The sequence below is a fragment of the Pleurodeles waltl genome, chromosome 9 (assembly GCF_031143425.1).
Source record: "Pleurodeles waltl isolate 20211129_DDA chromosome 9, aPleWal1.hap1.20221129, whole genome shotgun sequence".
Classification (NCBI taxonomy): Eukaryota; Metazoa; Chordata; class Amphibia; order Caudata; family Salamandridae; genus Pleurodeles; species Pleurodeles waltl.
This window is the reverse complement of record NC_090448.1, coordinates 273,132,499-273,153,504: the sequence shown is the minus strand read 5'-3', so window position 1 is coordinate 273,153,504 and position 21,006 is coordinate 273,132,499. Positions and strand designations below refer to the sequence as shown.

Below are 21,006 nucleotides of genomic sequence, written 5' to 3'. Positions count from 1 at the left end.
GCCATGGAATCCCTAGCAGAAAGGATACTCATAATACCACAGGCGGTGTTAAGTGGACCGATCGGTCGAAGGTGGTCAACCTTCAGCCAGGCGGTACCACTGCCCTGCCGGTACAGGCGGTGAAATGGCTGTGATGCAGCCAGTTCACTGCCACAGTCATAATTTGGCAGTCCTGCCCCACCAAGCTGTTGGCGGTCTGCCCACCACCACCGGCGTGGCGGGGCAGGACTGCCAAAGTCATAATGACCACCAAAGTCCAGGCTCAGATGCAAGGTGTGGTTCCCTGGCCTTGATTACAGGGTGGACTGAACAATGAGTCAGTGCTCGTTGTGTCAAGCTTTTGTTACCATCACCACAACACCTGTGTCTCCCCGTGAGTGTTGGTAGTGCATCTACTAAATGTTGTGACCCTGGAGAGGAGAATGCCAGGATAAAGGAACCCCCCTTCCTCAGTCACCGTCCTCAAAATAATCACCAAGGAGGAATTAGGGTGGGGTTTGCAACAAAAAAAACAACTACACAAACGTCTCCTTCTTTAATTAAGCTTTTGGGCTTCCCTCTATCTCCCCACCCTTGTTACAAGATGGTTTTAGTCCCCTGCCCCCAGTCACCTCAGGCTGCTGAGTCCTGACTGGCAGCAACCACCAGTCTTCATACCACGTCTCTGTGACCTCCTCTGTATCCTCGTCGACGCCGGTCTCCCCTGCTTCCACGTCCTCGCAGTGGTTCAGGCTGTTTTCCGCCTCCTCGCCACAATCTGCTTTTCCCTCCCCCTGTCGTTTTACAGTGTTCCAGGTTGTAATCTGGAAATCTGCTTTGCCCCGATTGACCAATATGCCTCCTTTTCCAGGTGTGTGGCCCGCCCTGCTTCTCCTAAAAGGAGAAGTCCATCATCGCTGTCTGCGGCGTCATTCCTGACGGACACTTTTTTTAATACTTTGTCCTACTTCCCTTTCAGGTGCCCATGATCGCGGGATGCGGTGGATTGAAGATGAGAGCCATCGTCAAGTCTACCAGGTAAGGAGAGGGTATGGGAGTGGGGTCCCTTCACAGGAGGATAATGTTCACAGCTATGAGAGGTGAGGTGACAGTCACTATAAACATAATATTTTTCAAACGCTACACCTCCTTAAGCCCTTGTATTGATGATGAACTCCAATCGTCTCACGGTGAAGGGCCAGGGAGGGATGAGGATGTCCTAGATGAGACAACACCAAACTCTCTCCTACCATCTGTGAGACAGCCACCAGAGGTGGATGACCCTGAACAGAAACAGAGATCACCGGCATCTTGTGCAAATGATACCATCCTTTAAGCCAGAGAAGGACAACCAAAACACGACCTAGTGATTCAATGGAACAGGCTCTCGACGTATCACCTCAGGCCCCATCTCATTAGCTCCACAAGGCTGAAGGATTTTGTGTTGAACTGATGAACAGTCCACTCAAGGAGCTGGACCAGTTGTGAACTGTTGCCATTCATTGATTTACTCACCCATGACTAAGTACTTTTTTTTGTTCTCCTTATGTATTGTCGGAGTCGGTTTTGTCATTTTACATTTATTTTTTGTTTTTTTTAATAGATATTATGGCAGCGTACTTGCCACACATGGAGATTTACTTCCCTGGGGGGGCTGCTGATATTAAGTTACTTTAGACTTTTGAAGAGTTGAATGACTCAGAAGAGACTGGACACATATATTCTATTCGGATTTCATTGACTACCTGCCCTGACGTAGTCGGTGTGATATTTCCCAGGACGAAACATGTGGTGGATGATTTGAAACCGATTAAAATCGACTGAACTGCACTGAAGGACTGGATTTTCAATTTGTGATAGGCTGAATTGGATTGAGCCAATTAGAGTTTGGATCTGGAGCTTAAGTGTCATCTGATGAATGAACATTACTTTATATATGGACTATTCACAACATAAGTGAATAATGTCTTGGAATTGCGTATAGGAGTGTGCCTTAAATGTAGACTTCTTGTTTTTGACAGTCTTCGATTGTTCAAATCTGGGGGTTGTGGGTCTGTTTTTCCCCCCTTTAAATGCACCGCCTTCTTGGAGATTTGGATCAAGAGAGACTTTAAGGATTGGGTGCTTGTGAGTACCAATTCCCCTTAAAACCACCACCCTTGTATCTTATTTTGCATTTGTGTTTGTTTTGTTGGTTTGGGGAGCAATGTTTTGTTGAGATGTTGGAGATCCCAACATAGGTCACGAAGGGAGGAGTGATCAGTGGGGAAACCCTCCTGTGAGAGTGCTGATTGTTGTGACTATAACATTTGAAAGGGGAATTTAATAAACAGCCCCAGGGTGCATGCCTCATGGTTAAGTAAACCACAATACTGCATCGGTTTCTTAACGCACAAATGACCACCGTGCCTTAAGGTATGCACTTCCACCGCTGCACAGTGGACCTGTGCACATAACAGATTTGTGATGGGGACACTAGAAATTAGGGAAATATTTTATTAACTTTGACACTTCCTGAAATACTAAGACCCACAAGATAACCGAAAAAAACTGTGCAACAAGCATAAACTAGTTCACAGTTTAATAAGCGTTTTTGTATGTTGCGGGAATATATATATTTTTTTTCTAATTTTCCATTTGTCAATATATTTTAAGTAGCTAAAGAAATGCTGTAAAATAACATTATATTTTTGTACTGATGAATTTGCTAGATAAGACAGTATGTGGAACAATACTCGTTGAATGAGCTGTGCCTGTTTTGGGTACTGAATTCTGCACTTTTTTGTCTTCACCACATGGGTATGTGCAAAGTAAATGAATGATGTTGAATATTCCTTAACTAGATCTGCCAACTCACACGGTACCACCGTGTGACACCCGATATTGCCCCCCCCCCCCCAACACGGTCTCCGGGTGAGGTGCCAATTTCACATGGTAGCAGGAAAAACTAGCTGAAAAACACTATACACAGTGGTTTTCAGTTCGTTTTTGGAGGCTTTTTACTACCAATGTTCACTAATGGGTGTGAAAACACCCTAGGACATCCGCAGCAGCCTCAGCAAACTTGATTTTTAAGAGTCGAGCATGCAAGTGCTTGCAGTAGCACATGCGTGTCGTATGTGAGAGTCTGTTGTGTTCAGTACAGGGCTTGGAGCCTGCATGCTACTCACCATTTGTTGATTAGCACGGCACTCTTCTTTACAGCCTTGTAATTTGTCAAGACATGTTTGGCATCACTTCTGTTTCTCTGTGTGGAGCAGGGATCAAGCACTAATTGATGCAACTTAATTAATGTCTGTCTGCTGCTCCTGACTTGATTGAGGTAATATTTGTTGTTTTTAACTTTGAGTGCCCCACAAACAGGCTTGTGACTGGCAAAAACGTGCCCATCAGCCACAAAATTGCAAAGGTTTATTTTTTTTAAGCTAACTTTATTTTGCCAACTTTTCTCAGTTTCTTCTCGTTTTCTTTTGTTTTTGCTCGTGGGCGCTGCTGTCAAAAGATGACCATTAACTTGTTCGAAATATGCCAGACCTATAGCATTGTAAATGCTTGTTTTTATTTAAAGAGGGTTTGGGGGCCAGGATGGGGGCAAAAGTGCCTGTCCGGTTCTTCTCGGCACGAGCCCACGCCTCCTCCTCACACTGAGGTTTTTGGTGAAGTTGGCAGGTCTGCATAACTCTTCTGTATATGTAACGGAAGCTGGTCTGCACGAACGTCGTATTCTATTCCTGCTCGTTGTGTATTAGTGACGTTTGATTAACGTTCAATAAATCATAGACAGCTGCGTTGCCGTTGTTAACGCCTGATTCGCTTGACAAACATGAAGCAACGTGCCCTTAGACAGACTGCGGTAACTAATCATTATCTGTGGCAGTGATAACGCTTGTGGGGTCTGTGATCTCGTCGCTGCTGGCAGTATGCATCCTCCCGTGGGGTTGACTCCGGCTCCCCTCCTCTGCGCGTCTTTACGTGGGAGGAGTCGGCGCTGGGCCGGCTGCTGATTCGGTGAGAGTTGTCTGGCCGAACAATTTGTGTTATTACTTTCGTTTCCTGCGCCTGGGCTGTTTCACAAACTGAAGCCCTCGTGGAAGGAGCCTCTGCCAGACGAGAACACCCACGCAAAACCCCCACCTTCCACAGGATTTCTGCCACGGCTTCTTGATGGCGTGGATCGTGCTTTCCGGGTTCCGGGTGTCAGCGTTGCTGGCCGCTCTCTGTGTCCTTTCCCAGCACGGAGGTGAGAGTCAGGCTGCGGGGCGCCGTTATAAAAGGGGGCGATGAAAAGCGTAGTAAAAATAAAAGCAAACCGATGGAGCGGAATGTTGAATAGTGACGTCACCGGGGTCGAGGCCGCGAGCGCATGCGGGAGTGCGTCACGTCTTCATGGTCTGCCTGCGAGGGTTCCTGTGTCGAGAGAAGCTGGCCGGAGGCGCACCGGCGGCGTGTTTCTGCAGTGGACCCGTGTACGCCTGCTCTGGGCTCTCGTCCCTTAGCTTTAAAGCATTTGCGTCCCATGTCACCGTATAGATATAAATATTCAAGTTTGATAGTGCTATCAATTCACTAGGATTGAAAACGGACGTGTGTGCATTTGAGAGGCAGGGTATTAACACATAGGTTTCAGACAAGAGGAAAACACAAACGCCTAGAACTTCAGAAGGTTGCTGTTAGAGGTTAAAAACAACTTTACGCTGGATTGCGTTGTACAGAGTGGTCCGTTTAGCAGAATGGAGTGGGTAGATAAATACTACCTTTCCTAAGGATTTTAAGACCTACTGACGTCCTGTTTATGATATTGTTGTGATATATTTTATTTTTAACATGATCTGAAGGTGGGATTAACTATGTTGTAGAACCTCACTATTTACCTTAGCATAACTTGAATGTAGAGCAGCCTCAAAGTGCATTTGTAAATTACGGAACAAAAACTTGCAGTGGACTTTGATGACTTATCCTTTTATAAGAGCATAGATTTGTATCCATCATTTTCACTGACTGACTCATACCCTTCGGCTTCACGTTTAGGGAATTACGCAGTTCTTTTCAATAACGCTCATTAAGAGTGCAAGTCTTACTCTCTTGTGTTGGGTGCATCCCTCCCAAATAACCACTTTACCTACTGAAAGTTGTCTTTTCCCAATGGAACCTGAGTAATAGCGGATGCAGGTTTGCTCATTTCAGCCGTCTTCATCCATATATATGTCCTGAATATTGACCTTCCTGACTTTTACGGAGGAGATGATTATGTGTGAAGAGTTTATGATTTCTCTTTAGACGTTTAGTTCGTGACTTTAATTCCACTCTGCAGGTTGACCTGAATAGATCTGCTTAAGCCCATCACCCAGACGTCAAAACACTGGCCATGAATCAGTGTTGTCTGAAGTTTTCCGGAAGCTGCGCAAACCTTTGTTCGTACAGGTGTTGGAATTCCGAGTTGAGTGGTATTTACCACACTTCGTAAATATGGCGTGCGTTAAATACCTCGAGCTTCGATACATTTTGGCAGGTCAGACCTGCTAGAATTTAACTGATGAAAGCAATGCGCTATTTACTGTGACATGAGTATTTAGGTGTCTAAATATTGGACTAGATGCTATTTATTGCGCCTGATGATAAATTTCAAAACCACAAGTGTTCAAATTTTATTGAATACGATAAATAGCACCTGTTCCTCCAACCACCTCAAAATCGGGGCGTAGGCATGGTGTTGTACAGTAACAAGAAGATTGTGTACCAATTAAAAAAAACGTGTCCATGACGTTAACAATAAACTCTGTTTATTATTATAATTATTATTATGTTATTATTTTTACAAGTGCGGGTACAGTGCACATACCATTTTTTCATTTGAAGAGGAGAGCACCAGCACTACGCAGCAGGAGTGTACTATACATGTAAGAGTCCTAGTAGTTACAATTTTCCAGTAGCAAATAATGTGTGATGGTTAGTACCTACACTTCTATATTTCCTTTTCAAGAAAAGTGATTCATAACAACACTGTTTACAATAAACAATAGCACTCAATAGTTACAGAAATAATACTTCTAGTTTATAAGGAGGATAATATATCTGTAAATAATGAAAAAGTCACATGTAGTACTCTTCATACAAGTAAGCAAATGTTGCCCAGCACTTTTAGATTATCCATAAATAGGGTATGTGTAATGTTCAGGCAGGCCAGTGTTTCAAATTGTCTATCATACTTCGACAGTATTGTGCTATTGTCGTTCAAGATTTGTTGAGTGTTACGCTTCTTCAGGGCCTGCAGAACTGTATGATTTGAGGCAAGCATTTTAAAATGATGAATAGAAGTCCAAAGCAATGACTTAAGATGGGAGAAACATAGCTTACACATTTACTAGCGATTACAGTAAATTTCAGACCACCACACTATGATGTAACCAGAATGGCAGCGCTGTCAACTGCCACTTAGATGACTAACCTGAGCAGTAACAAAAAAACAATTTGAAAGTAGGCAAATTAGGAGTCGTCAGATGGTTGCTGTACTTAACTGACTTTTCATTAATTACAAGATCATGTAATTTAAAAATCCTTTTGTTTCAAAGATTTCATTTTAACACACACTACTAATAGCGAGTACAAAAAATCTTAACAAGTTACATAAATATAAACATATATTAAAAGTGAGAGAAATTCACAACCATACAATTGAAGAAAATTTGAGGCACGGAAAAATTAAAAACACAGTTGTTAGTGCCCGGTAGCACAATGGTCAAAATTGGAGCGAGAGTAAGTTTTACAGGTCTTCAAGGAAGCTCTCTTCATATATTTTATAATTTTTTGTTGGATGTTTTTATACATAAAACTAAAGACATCAAACAGTTGGATTACAGTGACAAAGTTACCCCAGGTTGATTGCTCACCAATCTGTAATGTGTGTTGGCAATTTTATGTGTAGACCAAGGACTCATTAAAGAAGATAATTTAAACTTCCTGTCACAATTCCAAACTCTTTTCATGTCTGCTCTTGTCATTCATCTCCCCCCAGAATCGCCTACCAGTAGAGGCTAGTACAATTGGGTGTCTCTGCAGGGTGCCAACCTTTCCTCCTGTTTAATGGGAAAGTCCTTCATTTATATATAAACTTGTATGCTGCCATACAAAAATCCATCCCTCACCTCCATATATATCTAAAGCAGACTTCTCCACTGAGTAGCTCACGAGCTACTACTAGCTCTCCGCTACCTGTAAGTAGCTCTCATGTGTGCAGACCAGTTGTCTGAATTAGAAGCTTTTGTTTGGTTGAATTAATATACTTATACCAAAATTGTGACTATGTATTTAAGATCAAAATGTTTATTTTCAGAACTCATAAGCTGACATTTGAAGAAAAATGGCTGAATTTCCAAAATATATATAAAGCTTATATTTGAGTGATAAATCATGTAGCAATGGGTGACTTTTTACCTTGGTTCCAGAGGCATCACAGCTATGGCTGTTACTCATTACCCATGTAGGGGCATTCCATATTGACAAAGCCTTTATTACATTACTGCTGGAGCCTGTGCCTGATGCACTGAGGTGATTGCTGGTAGTAACCTTGCATATGGTGGCCACCAAAGGAATCTTTTCTCATGTGGACATTATTACAGCACTATTAATATTAGTAGCTTTCAATGAGTTTTATTGAACATAAGTAGTTTTCGTTTCAGAAAAGTTTGGACACCCTTGGTGTAGAGTAAGGCATCACCATTACCCTTTTCACAGGTGAGGTCCATTCGCACCAACCTTAAACCCAGGATGAATAGGATTAATTCGTTCTTGGGCATGACCACTAACTCCCTTTTCCCCAGGTTTGACATCTGGGGAGTCAGAGTAGCAGTAATGTCCAGAACTACCTTCAGTTTCATTTGTACCACTTTTTATGAAGACCAGACTACAGTACAGTCCCACGTTATGTGATCAAACAATGGTCACTTCTTCACTAGAACGTTTTTAAGTAGCATCATTAATAACACCCACAACAAACAGCTTCGACCTTTGGTGGTACAGCCTGTCTAAGCTCACAAGTTGGATGGATGACGGATTCTCTGGGGAGGGGTAGAGTGCGACCCGAGTCTTCAGCAGTTATCTCCAAGTCCACAGCTCATTTATGCTTGAGCCATTCTAAGGTATCTAGAATGCTGAGGAGGATAGTCTTAAAAATCTTAGAGTGGGCTCCATACCCATTGCTTTAATCAGCACACTAGCCTCTATCAGAGAATACCCCTGTGTATTGTTGAAAGCAGTTGTTCAGGGCTAAGTGTTTTGTACAAAATATAAGATACACAGATGAGGGTTGATTTTAAAAATTGTAGACAAACGCAGGAGTGATAGGAGTAGTTTAGCCAGTGTTCCACATCGTTCTTGTGGTTGCTCAGCCACAAATACGTTAAGTTCCATGAATTTCTCATAATTCATGGAAATCTCCATACTCGAGTATTTGGACTCCTCCTGTGCTATGATGATAAGATATTTTGAAAAGAGTCAAATACTAAAGCTAAGATTAATTAGCTTTGGTGAATGGTTTTAGAATTGTGGCCCAAGATTTGGCTAACAATAGGATATAGTCTGTGTAAAAAGGCGTGGGTTTGCCATTGTCACTGACTAGCAGGGCTCTGAATTTAGGAAAACTGTATGCCAAAGCCGTCTAAACAGTATAGGGGAGATGAAACACCTGTGCCTCTGCCCAATAGATATCTGTCAAACAGAACAGCAATCATCTTTACTCCTGCAGTGGGCACCACATACATGACAGCAACCCAGGAGTTAAACATAGGACCCAAGCCCATTTTTCTCAAAACTCTGAAGAATAATCTCTTTCTTATGGATTTATATGTCTTGTAAGCATTTCAAATGGGGATCATATAATCTTTTAACCCCGTCTAAACAGAGAGTCTGCAAAGTTGTAGGGGCGCGAACCCCAGTTGACTTGAATGAATGAGATAGGTTTTATTCATAATAAGCCTGTTCGCAAGTATTGTGAAAAATGTTGGTCTCCAGATTCAGGAGTTAAATGGGACTGTAGGGTTGTCTCTTGTTAGTGGATTTACCCTACTTTGTTTTCAGTGCTTCTCAGAACAGGCCACAACCTCCTGAAACATTTGTAGAAGAATTTTGATGAGCAATCTTGTGAGATCTTTCACCAGCTGGACTGGAACACCCATTACACCGTGGACTAGAAGCTGTGTAATGGCAGTTGTGGCTTTTTCCACATCGAAGTCCCTATTACGCATCATCTACATTGCACCTTCCAGGAATATGTTGCAAATCAAGGTCATCCATCTGTCTACAAACTGTTAGTCCTTTCAGCTTTGCATACTTCTTACCAGTACTTCCATAAGATTTCTAGGATGCATATGCTCCTGTGCTCTACCTGGAAAAAAATACATACTTTAGTTTTGATGTTCTAATCCAGTGTCTCTTATCTTTCTGACTTCTGCGGATTCTTCTTTATCATTATTAGAATCCAGGGAACCCCACTGAATCATTATTAGAATTCTGGGACCCCCAATGAGTCATTATTGGAATCCAGGGACCCCAGCATAAGCAATTTTAATTACTTGAACAGCAAAACAATACAGAAAGAAAGAAACAAGCAATCCTTAGCAGAATGCCCAAATGATGAAATATTTAATTTTAATTCGAACAAATATTAAAAACGTCACCATTTTAATTTTAAAGGGTAGGTTGGAGCTTTACTAAATTCAGTCGAGGCCACCCATCAGTCATACAATATTCTGTTTGATGCACTTGCAGCGTTCCCGTGCATCATTCTAGGAATACCACACCAAGTTAATTTGTAGCCTCCAATTTCAAATTTCTTCACATTTGCAGAACATTTTAAAATGATCAATTTTACATTTTGCTGCTTTATTGATATACACTTTATTAATCAGTCAATAATCTTTAATTTTCTAAGCAGTTACAGACCGCCTAAGTAGGCTTTGCGGATCCCCAGAAGTCCCCAGACCTCACTTTAGGAACCACTGTTCCAATCTATTTCACTGTATGTTTGGATTGATTTTATGCATTTCAAAGAGATCTCATGTCGGTCCTAGGTGCTTGTCATACCTTTCGCAACAACATTGAGTTAAACAGAGTGAGAGGTTGTGTTACCAGCAACACGGCCACATACGGAATATTCATTAGTGAAAAATGAGACCGCTGAGCCTGACGCAACAATAGATGCACACATCCCCAGTCTCGTGTCTTGACACGTGAGATTCGCCACTGTCCTATTTTTTAGCTTTAGACTAAGGCAGCTCATAAATAGTTTAAAACAAACAACTGAAGCACTGGGGAAACTGCTACAGGTAGAAGGAAATAGACAAGGAGCTTAAAAATATTTTAGGTAATTCATACCCATCAATATTTCAAGGCAAACAAGAACCGGCAAGGCCAATAGGTCTGGCGTTGTCTGCCAACCTTTTGGCAGTTCCTATTTTGTGATGATTTTTGCAAAACTTTATTGTTCAGTAAGCTGCCAGGCCTTCATCAGTCTGAAGCGAAAATACTTTTTCGGTCTTAAAAACACACACACATTACCACAGTACTCCCTCTCACTCAAGGGAACTACTTTGTGTGGATTTGTGCTCCTTGTAAAGGGCAGCATGCCATAATTCTTAGTGAAGTCAGTTTGTGGCTGAAGTGGGCAGATTGCCCCTTTATGCGTGCTCAAGTGAGTGGAAGAAAGAAAACGTGACTGACACAACCACAGACGAATGGAAGACATGTTGCTGAAAACCCCTTTAAGTAACCAGATGTGATACACAGAATTTTAGTAAAGTCAAAAGGTCTCGGCAAACACAGACTTAAAAAAAAATGTTTCTACCAGCCTGTTGCCTTTGGGAGGGAGGGATGAGGAAAGATAAACTGAAAAGAAAGAAAAAAAAGAAATTATGAAAGAAAGAATGCAAGAAGTCAGGAGAGAAGGGAAGAAAGAAAATGCAAGAAAAAAGAAAAAAAAATGAAAAGGAACAAGAAAGCAGGAAGGAAAGTTAAAAAAGGAGAGAAAGAATGAAGGGAAATTAACTGAAAAGAAGGAACGAAAGAAGGCAAGAGAGGAAAAAACAAGAAAAGAAAGAAGAAAAGAAAAAAAGTGTTACAAGTACTTCAAATCAAACCCATTAAAGTCTAGTTTTCTCCCTGGGCAACATTTAGTGGTGAAACTGAGTTCAAAGTGAACATGTTCTGAAGAACCTTACGCTTATGAATTCACATCGTATAATATTGAAGCTTTTGGTTTATGTATTGCATGTTTAGTAAATAGAGGATAACTTAATAAAGAACAGTTTCAAATGGTTGCTATATGTTCTGTGTAATACCAGCATGCAGATGAACAAAGAGCACTTCAAAATGAATTTACAATAGCGTGTGCAGGAGAAAGAAGCTAATAAATTTGGAAAATACCCTGTGCTCACAACTGGTAGAAAGCATCCTGTTATTACATTGTGAGAGAGCAAAATGCACTACCTCATAGTGAAGTTAACTAGTACCTTAAGTATGCTGACTCACTGTCCCATGCTGTAGCAGATAGAAGCAAAATGTGAATGACACAACAACAGATCAGTGAAAGAAAATAGCCCTTTTAAGTATGTACTGTCCTGCTATTTGATGGAGTTTTGTTTTGACCAATGACTTTGTGTTTCACCACTGCGCATATTAGTTGCTCAATGTTCACCAGTAGCACATGGTATGTTTTGTTCAGTTTAGCCGCCTATGGGCTTTGACATTGCATTAGCCATTACATTCTGTATTCTGCCTATTGGCTTTGACATGCTGTATCCAGTCTAGCCGCCTATTGGCTTTGACATTGCATGCCTATTGACTTTGACATGATGTATTCAATTTAGCTGCCTATTGACTTTGACATGCTATTAGATATTCTGCCTATTGGCTTTGACATGATATCATATATTACATTTTGTATTCAGCTCCGCTGCCTATTGGCTTTGACATGATATTCAGCTCCGCTGCCTATTGGCTTTAACATGATATCATATATTACACTTTGTATTCAGCTTAACTGCCTATTGGCTTTGACATGATATTCAGCTCCGCTGCCTATTGGCTTTGACATGATATTCAGCTCCGCTGCCTATTGGCTTTGACATGATATTATACATTGCATTTTATATTCAGCTCAGCTGCCTATGGGCTTTGACATGATATAAGACATTGCATTTTGTATTCAGCTTAGATGCCTATTGGCTTTGACATGACACTAGACATTGCATTTGATATTTAGGTTAGCTGCCTATTGCCTTTAACATGACATTGCATTTGATATTTAGGTTAGCTGCCCATTGCCTTTAACGTGGAGTTAGACATTGCAGTTGAGAATAGTTCTGTATTTTTCCAAGCTGTGTTTTTGCACCAGAGAACCAAGATGTTTTGCTCTCACAGTAGACTAGACCTGATAAGAGAGAGTACATGGGCGTTGTTTCTCTTCCCTTGAGCTTGGGAACAGGAGTAGTCTTGGAGACCTGGCCAGTCTCCAAAAGGCTTGCTCAGTTTCCCAGGTCTGAGAGGAGGGGGCACACCTTTGTAACGAATGTAACAGGCTGCAGAGAGTCAGATTCGAATCTGCCGGACCTCGTGCTGGAGCTTGGCGCCAGTTGCCAGCATCCCGTGTGGGTAGATGACACTCTTTCTCGCGGCTGACAGGGGTCTCAGCTTGCAGACCTTAGAAAGATGTAGCTGTAAATAGTTCCTACACGGTGAAGTATTTGTTTTGCTTTGCATTCAATATCTTATAAATATAACCTGCTGTGTATATTGCAAACTGATATATTTTGTTTGATTAACGCGGACTTGAAAGCTACTAATTCGTCATTCATTCATAAACATTGTGGTTGGGGAAGAATAAAATAACAATAAAAGTCTTCTTTGACCTCAGAAGTGCATTTCTGTTGTGTTATGTTAGTGCTTAGAAACTAAAATAAGAGGAAAGCACTACAATTGGTACCTGGAGTCGTGGGGTCGGTCATTAAGAGGTGATTAAAGGGGTTTGACGAGTTAGTAGATTTCTAAGTGCACACTTTAAAAGTGTAATTGTTTTTTGTTGTTTGGAGAATTACAGAAATTGTTTTCTGTTTGGAGAATCACAGTAGCACGGCAGACCATGTCTGAGAATACATGTGTTGATGAACTGCCTGATGGTGCTAAGAAAAACTGTGAATTGTTTTCTGTTTGGGGAATTACAGAAGAAAATGCATGTGTAGCTAAAAGGCCTGATGTTGTTTTGAGAAATAATTCCCATTGTATATATGTAGAAAAAGTGTGTTTTGGAAGTAATGATGACAGAAAGGTCTGGATACCTTTATCTGCTTACAGAGAAATGCAGGAGAAATGTAGGAAGTTGGAACATGAAAATAGGAATTTACGTGAGCAAATTAGCCAGGATACGATAATTCAAAATAATGCTGAAAGTTATAAAAATGAAGAATCTTTCTTGTCCCATTCCAATAATGAGGGGGTTAAGACAGCTCCGAGCTGCACTGAGTTTCCGTGTGAGCCAGGGTTTTTGGCAGCCAAAGTGCATTCCTTAACTGATAACAGGGACGAGAGACCAGAATGTGATTTACGAGTTACGTTGCAAAATGCACAAGTAAAACGAAGGATTTTAGAGCAAGACACCCCGAGTTTCATTAGCTTGTTTGATTTTTGGAAAAAGAATAGCCCTCATTTGAGAGAAATCCTAACACTTTTGTACATGGTCACTGTGAAAAATAATATGCAGCTGCGCGCTTGTGATTTGGCAAATGAAATAATGCAGACTTTAGGTTTCTGCGCAGTGCAAGAAGGAAATACTTATGTACATTTAAATCATGAACAAGGGAAGAAAATAGTGCCCCTAGCTAGAATCATACAATGGATCTGGTACTTGCAAGACAGGGCTAGAGTACCACAGATAAAAGAGTTACCAATGAAATTGTGTGCACCATTTGAATTCGTGTCTACTGAAGATAAAAAGCATGTTTGTTTTATTGATGATTCATTGACTGAAATGTTGTTTTCTGGCACCGTAGAAGGAACAGCGTTGTATAATGTGTGTCAGATTTTAAAGCAAGAGCTACGTGAGATGTGTCATCTTTATGCTGATTTTTGGTTCTTTGATAATGTTTTAGCACCTAACTGGTTCAATTACCTTGCAGATGTTAATGAGAAAAATGCAGAGAGAGAAGTGTTCACCCAGAATTCTGCCTTAGTGGGGATGGCTATGTGGGTGCCCCAGAAATGTGAAAAGGCCACTTACAGGTGGGCAGAGATGAGAGAGATGCCCATTCCCCTAGATTTGATAAAAACTGTGCAGCACGCACAAAAGCAATCTGTCATGCAAGCAGTCACAGAGCAGTTGGGGAGAGGAAAGTTACCAGAACAGAAATGGCAAATTGATCAGGTTTTAGGGAGAGTGATTGCTGCAAATTACCAAGGAAAAATCGAAATTATGCTGATACCTAGAAAAGAATCTGATTCATTCATACAAATTGGAGACAGAATGGCCCAATTTGGCAAAAATGCAGTGAATGGAGGTTTGGTAAAGAAGGAGTCTGCCCCAGCCCTTCTGACAGTGCAAGAAAAGGGAAGCTGTGGTGCAGCAGATAAAAACCTCAGTACTGATGTGTGGGCTGAAGCCCCAAGTGACCCTCCAGAACCTGCAGAGAATATAACAAAGGGCCCCAAAAACGTCCTGCTGATTATAAAACAGGGAAAGAAAGAGGAAGGGTGCAGTTTAAATGAAAAATGTTATTTGCAAGAAAAGTCATACTTGTTTCTTTTGCAGATCCTACCACGTTTCGCCACTGTCCCTGAGTGCGCTGTGTGGTCCCCCTTCCGGTGTGTGCGTGTGGGGTCGGGGAAGGGACCGAATCCCCAACCTGAACCTGGCTGAGTAAAGTGCCAGCACCATGGATCCATTTTGCGCAAACTGCGCCTTCAGTTCAAGTTCAACTTGTTTGCTGTGTTTTTTTTTTTTCCCCTCTCGTATGGAACTCTGACTTTTGCTTATCTTCCAGAAAACCTTTCAGGTGGACCGTGCACCTTTACATGAGCAGAACTCATGCCACATCAAATTGCTAACACTGTTGAATTAGAGACTCATTCAGAAAAAAAAAAAAAAAAAAAAATTGCCCAGTCTTTTCTATGTAGATGTATCTGATGTGAAAGGTTATGAGATCAATGTGTTAATTCACTTCTATTGCTTTACAGGGATTGTTTTGATCATTCAAATCTGATTGGCTGATAATGTTTTTTTTGTGCTGATGTTTTTTTGTTTGTTTGAAATATGAGATATGTGAAACAAAAATTCATTGGTCAAAGGGCGGAATGTCCTGCTATTTGATGGAGTTTTGTTTTGACCAATGACTTTGTGTTTCACCACTGCGCATATTAGTTGCTCAATGTTCACCAGTAGCACATGGTATGTTTTGTTCAGTTTAGCCGCCTATGGGCTTTGACATTGCATTAGCCATTACATTCTGTATTCTGCCTATTGGCTTTGACATGCTGTATCCAGTCTAGCCGCCTATTGGCTTTGACATTGCATGCCTATTGACTTTGACATGATGTATTCAATTTAGCTGCCTATTGACTTTGACATGCTATTAGATATTCTGCCTATTGGCTTTGACATGATATCATATATTACATTTTGTATTCAGCTCCGCTGCCTATTGGCTTTGACATGATATTCAGCTCCGCTGCCTATTGGCTTTAACATGATATCATATATTACACTTTGTATTCAGCTTAACTGCCTATTGGCTTTGACATGATATTCAGCTCCGCTGCCTATTGGCTTTGACATGATATTCAGCTCCGCTGCCTATTGGCTTTGACATGATATTATACATTGCATTTTATATTCAGCTCAGCTGCCTATGGGCTTTGACATGATATAAGACATTGCATTTTGTATTCAGCTTAGATGCCTATTGGCTTTGACATGACACTAGACATTGCATTTGATATTTAGGTTAGCTGCCTATTGCCTTTAACATGACATTGCATTTGATATTTAGGTTAGCTGCCCATTGCCTTTAACGTGGAGTTAGACATTGCAGTTGAGAATAGTTCTGTATTTTTCCAAGCTGTGTTTTTGCACCAGAGAACCAAGATGTTTTGCTCTCACAGTAGACTAGACCTGATAAGAGAGAGTACATGGGCGTTGTTTCTCTTCCCTTGAGCTTGGGAACAGGAGTAGTCTTGGAGACCTGGCCAGTCTCCAAAAGGCTTGCTCAGTTTCCCAGGTCTGAGAGGAGGGGGCACACCTTTGTAACGAATGTAACAGGCTGCAGAGAGTCAGATTCGAATCTGCCGGACCTCGTGCTGGAGCTTGGCGCCAGTTGCCAGCATCCCGTGTGGGTAGATGACACTCTTTCTCGCGGCTGACAGGGGTCTCAGCTTGCAGACCTTAGAAAGATGTAGCTGTAAATAGTTCCTACACGGTGAAGTATTTGTTTTGCTTTGCATTCAATATCTTATAAATATAACCTGCTGTGTATATTGCAAACTGATATATTTTGTTTGATTAACGCGGACTTGAAAGCTACTAATTCGTCATTCATTCATAAACATTGTGGTTGGGGAAGAATAAAATAACAATAAAAGTCTTCTTTGACCTCAGAAGTGCATTTCTGTTGTGTTATGTTAGTGCTTAGAAACTAAAATAAGAGGAAAGCACTACATGTACATTACCAGGGGGTGTGGAATGTAATAAAATATCTACTTGTCCATGGGACAGATTGCTTCTTAAATCAACTTGTCCTGTAAAAAAAAATCTACTTGTTTCTTTGGTGCCACGTAGTGCGGCGACAAATTATGGCAGCAGTCTCATTATGTGAGACCTCTGATAATAGCCTTTCTAATCATGCCACGGTAAATACTATGGTAGGGCTTGAATACTTGCAATTTTAATCTCTACTCTCTACTATAGCAATCTCTTTATTTTGCTACCTTTCCGTAGATCTAGGGGATGGAGCAAGCAGTAAGCAATAGTTCCAGGGCTGGAATGCCTTTGTGTCTGCAATCTTACTAACTTCTGTGTTTTAAAGATGTTCACTAGCTCTTCTCTAATCTTTTCCCATACTGAGAAAGGTTGGAAATTTACTTGTGACAATGGCAGAAGTGGAACTTCTTCCAGGATTGGGAAAAAAGTGGTTGGAGTCAACGTGAACTTGTAAACGCTCAAAAGATTTTCGCATGAGCAGATCTACACATGTATATTTGCTTATGCTAAAATAGAGTTCACAAATATTTTCTCGGAGTACAATTTCCTGGTCTACTTCTGTAATATCTTGTGAATTCATGAAATACACTAATTCAAGGACATAGCATAGGTGCACTTTTGTGACTTTCTTTAAGAACTGGGTCCCTAATTAGGTCTGGCATTGACCAAGACATTTGTTTTTGTTAAAGTTCTACAGGGAGTGCAGAATTATTAGGCAAGTTGTATTTTTGAGGATTAATTTTATTATTGAACAACAACCATGTTCTCAATGAACCCAAAAAACTCATTAATATCAAAGCTGAATATTTTTGGAAGTAGTTTTTAGTTTGTTTTTAGTTTTAGCTATGTTAGGGGGATGTCTGTGTGTGCAGGTGACTATTACTGTGCATAATTATTAGGCAACTTAACAAAAACAAATATATACCCATTTCAATTATTAATTATTACCAGTGAAACCAATATAACATCTCAACATTCACAAATATACATTTCTGACATTCAAAAACAAAACAAAAACAAATCAGTGACCAATATAGCCACCTTTCTTTGCAAGGACACTCAAAAGCCTGCCATCCATGGATTCTGTCAGTGTTTTGATCTGTTCAACATCAACATTGCGTGCAGCAGCAACCACAGCCTCCCAGACACTGTTCAGAGAGGTGTACTGTTTTCCCTCCTTGTAAATCTCACATTTGATGATGGACCACAGGTTCTCAATGGGGTTCAGATCAGGTGAACAAGGAGGCCATGTCATTAGATTTCCTTCTTTTATACCCTTTCTTGCCAGCCACGCTGTGGAGTACTTGGACGCGTGTGATGGAGCATTGTCCTGCATGAAAATCATGTTTTTCTTGAAGGATGCAGACTTCTTCCTGTACCACTGCTTGAAGAAGGTGTCTTCCAGGAACTGGCAGTAGGACTGGGAGTTGAGCTTGACTCCATCCTCAACCCGAAAAGGCCCCACAAGCTCATCTTTGATGATACCAGCCCAAACCAGTACTCCACCTCCACCTTGCTGGCGTCTGAGTCGGACTGGAGCTCTCTGCCCTTTACCAATCCAGCCACGGGCCCATCCATCTGGCCCATCAAGACTCACTCTCATTTCATCAGTCCTTAAAACCTTAGAAAAATCAGTCTTGAGATATTTCTTGGCCCAGTCTTGACGTTTCAGCTTGTGTGTCTTGTTCAGTGGTGGTCGTCTTTCAGCCTTACTTACCTTGGCCATGTCTCTGAGTATTGCACACCTTGTGCTTTTGGGCACTCCAGTGATGTTGCAGCTCTGAAATATGGCCAAACTGGTGGCAAGTGGCATCGTGGCAGCTGCACGCTTGACTTTTCTCAGTTCATGGGCAGTTATTTTGCGCCTTGGTTTTTCCACACGCTTCTTGCGACCCTGTTGACTATTTTGAATGAAACGCTTGATTGTTCGATGATCACGCTTCAGAAGCTTTGCAATTTTAAGAGTGCTGCATCCCTCTGCAAGATATCTCACTATTTTTGACTTTTCTGAGCCTGTCAAGTCCTTCTTTTGACCCATTTTGCCAAAGGAAAGGAAGTTGCCTAATAATTATGCACACCTGATATAGGGTGTTGATGTCATTAGACCACACCCCTTCTCATTACAGAGATGCACATCACCTAATATGCTTAATTGGTAGTAGGCTTTCGAGCCTATACAGCTTGGAGTAAGACAACATGCATAAAGAGGATGATGTGGTCAAAATACTCATTTGCCTAATAATTCTGCACTCCCTGTAGATCTGTCTATCAGCTGGCTTTACTTTGAGTGATCACACTCTTTTGTTCCTCAAGGAGCATGTTGGCAACAAAGTAGTTTTGATCAGTGCCAAGAACTACTGTGGCATAATAAAACTGGAGGTCCCCTCTCTAGACTTATTCAGGGCAGGTGCTGTGCTGAGGGGGGTCCCCTGGAAAGGGTCCCCCACACCACAGGGGCTCTGGGGCCTTTGTTACACCACTGGTGGCAGTGTGTTATTTTTGAGACCAAAAAAACCTCCTGTTTTGCTTTTTGCCAATGTTCGTTACAATGGTGAGGGCAGCTTCTACAGCAATAAAGTGTTACAAAAGCCATGTCAAAACAAGGCATGCATTGATGAAACCAAAAGACACACAACAAATGTTGGATTGGTTGGCTTTGCCAGTGCTTGTTTATTTTCATGCTTTCCATAATCTTGCTGAAAATGGTTACACTGATTTTCCATTAGGAATATTGTTTGGAAATACCAGCAGGCATCAACACATTTTGCTAAATGACGCTTCAAAGAAATAGCACCTAAAATGTCACAACAGCAAAACGCTTTTTTCTACTTGCATTTTTTTTTGAACATTTTACTTTGAAAGCAGAGAATCATCACTCTTGCTTACAACCTTCTGCAAACATTTCCATCTAATCAGAGAGGATTCTGGGAGCCTTATACTTAGGCTCATATTGTTAAACTTTTCAAATGTGTGGACAGTTTTTTTTTTTTGTATGTGTTTTTTTTTTTTTTCTTTTTTAACTGGAACCACTGTCCGTAGCGCAGTATAACCTTAAAACGTTTATTTACACTACTCATCCTAATAATAAAGGCTTTTCATTAACCCCTTCGCTGCCAGGCCTTTTCCCCCTCCTGTGCCAGGCCTTTTTTTGCCTATTTGGGGCAGTTCGCGCTTAGGCCCTCATAACTTTTTGTCCACATAAGCTAACCAAGCCAAATTTGCGTCCTTTTTTTCCGAACATCCTAGGGATTCTAGAGGTACCCAGACTTTGTGGGTTCCCCTGAAGGAGGCCAAGAAATTGGCCAAAATACAGTGAAAATTTCGTTTTTTTTTTCAAAAAAATTGGAAAAAGTGGCTGCAGAAGAAGGCTTGTGGTTTTTCCCCTGAAAATGGCATCAACAAAGGGTTTGCAGTGCTAAACTCAGCAGCTTCCCAGCTTTCAGGAACAGGCAGACTTGAATCAGAAAACCCAATTTTTCAACACAATTTTGGCATTTTACTGGGGCATACCCTGTTTTTGCAATTTTTTGTGCTTTCAGCCTCCTTCCAGTCAGTGACAGAAATGGGCATGAAACCAATGCTGGATCCCAGAAACCTAAACATTTCTGAAAAGTAGACAAAATTCTGAATTCAGCAAGGGGTCATTTGTGTAGATCCTACAAGGGTTTCCTACAGAAAATAACAGCTGAAAAAGAAAAATATTGAAATTGAGGTGAAAAAACCATCAATTTTTCTCTACGTTTTACTCTGTAACTTTTCCCTGCAATGTCAGATTATCGAAAGCAATATACCGTTGCGTCTGCTGGACTCCTCTGGTTGCGGGGATATATAGGGCTTGTAGGTTCATCAAGAACCCGAGGAACCCAGAGCCAATAAATGAGCTGCACCCTGCAGTGCGTTTTCATTCTATACCGGGTATACAGCAATTCATTTGCTGAAATATAAAGAGTAAAAAATTGCTATCAAGAAAACCTTTCTATTTCCAAAAAGGGCATAAGATAAGGTGTTGAGGAGCAGTGGTTATTTGCACATCTCTGAATTCCGGGGTGACCATACTAGCATGTGAATTACAGGGCATTTCTCAAATAGATGTCTTTTTTACACACTCGCCTATATTTGGAAGGAAAAAATGTAGAGAAAGACAAGGGGCAATAGCACTTGTTTTGCTAATCTATGTTCCCCCATGTCTCCCGATAAAAATGATACCTCACTTGTGTGGGTAGGCCTAGCGCCCGCGACAGGAAACGCCCCAAAACGCAACGTGGACACATACCATTTAAAAAAAAAAGAAA

The 21,006-nt window shown here is 41.2% G+C and overlaps 1 protein-coding gene and 1 long non-coding RNA gene across 2 annotated transcripts in view; one reads left to right on the top strand and one right to left on the bottom strand.

Moving 5' to 3' along the window:
• Positions 1–3,815, bottom strand: part of LOC138259162 (uncharacterized) — a 29,286-nt gene extending 25,471 nt beyond the window's left edge. The window contains exon 1 of the long non-coding RNA XR_011198653.1: positions 3,150–3,815. This is a non-coding gene — a long non-coding RNA (uncharacterized lncRNA). The remainder of the gene's footprint in view (positions 1–3,149) is intronic.
• Positions 3,816–3,952: 137 nt separating this feature from the next.
• Positions 3,953–21,006, top strand: part of SHISA5 (shisa family member 5) — a 356,775-nt gene continuing 339,721 nt past the window's right edge. The window contains exon 1 of the mRNA XM_069206693.1: positions 3,953–4,219. Coding sequence (XP_069062794.1) covers positions 4,144–4,219 — 76 coding nt within the window. The 5' untranslated portion in view covers positions 3,953–4,143. The remainder of the gene's footprint in view (positions 4,220–21,006) is intronic.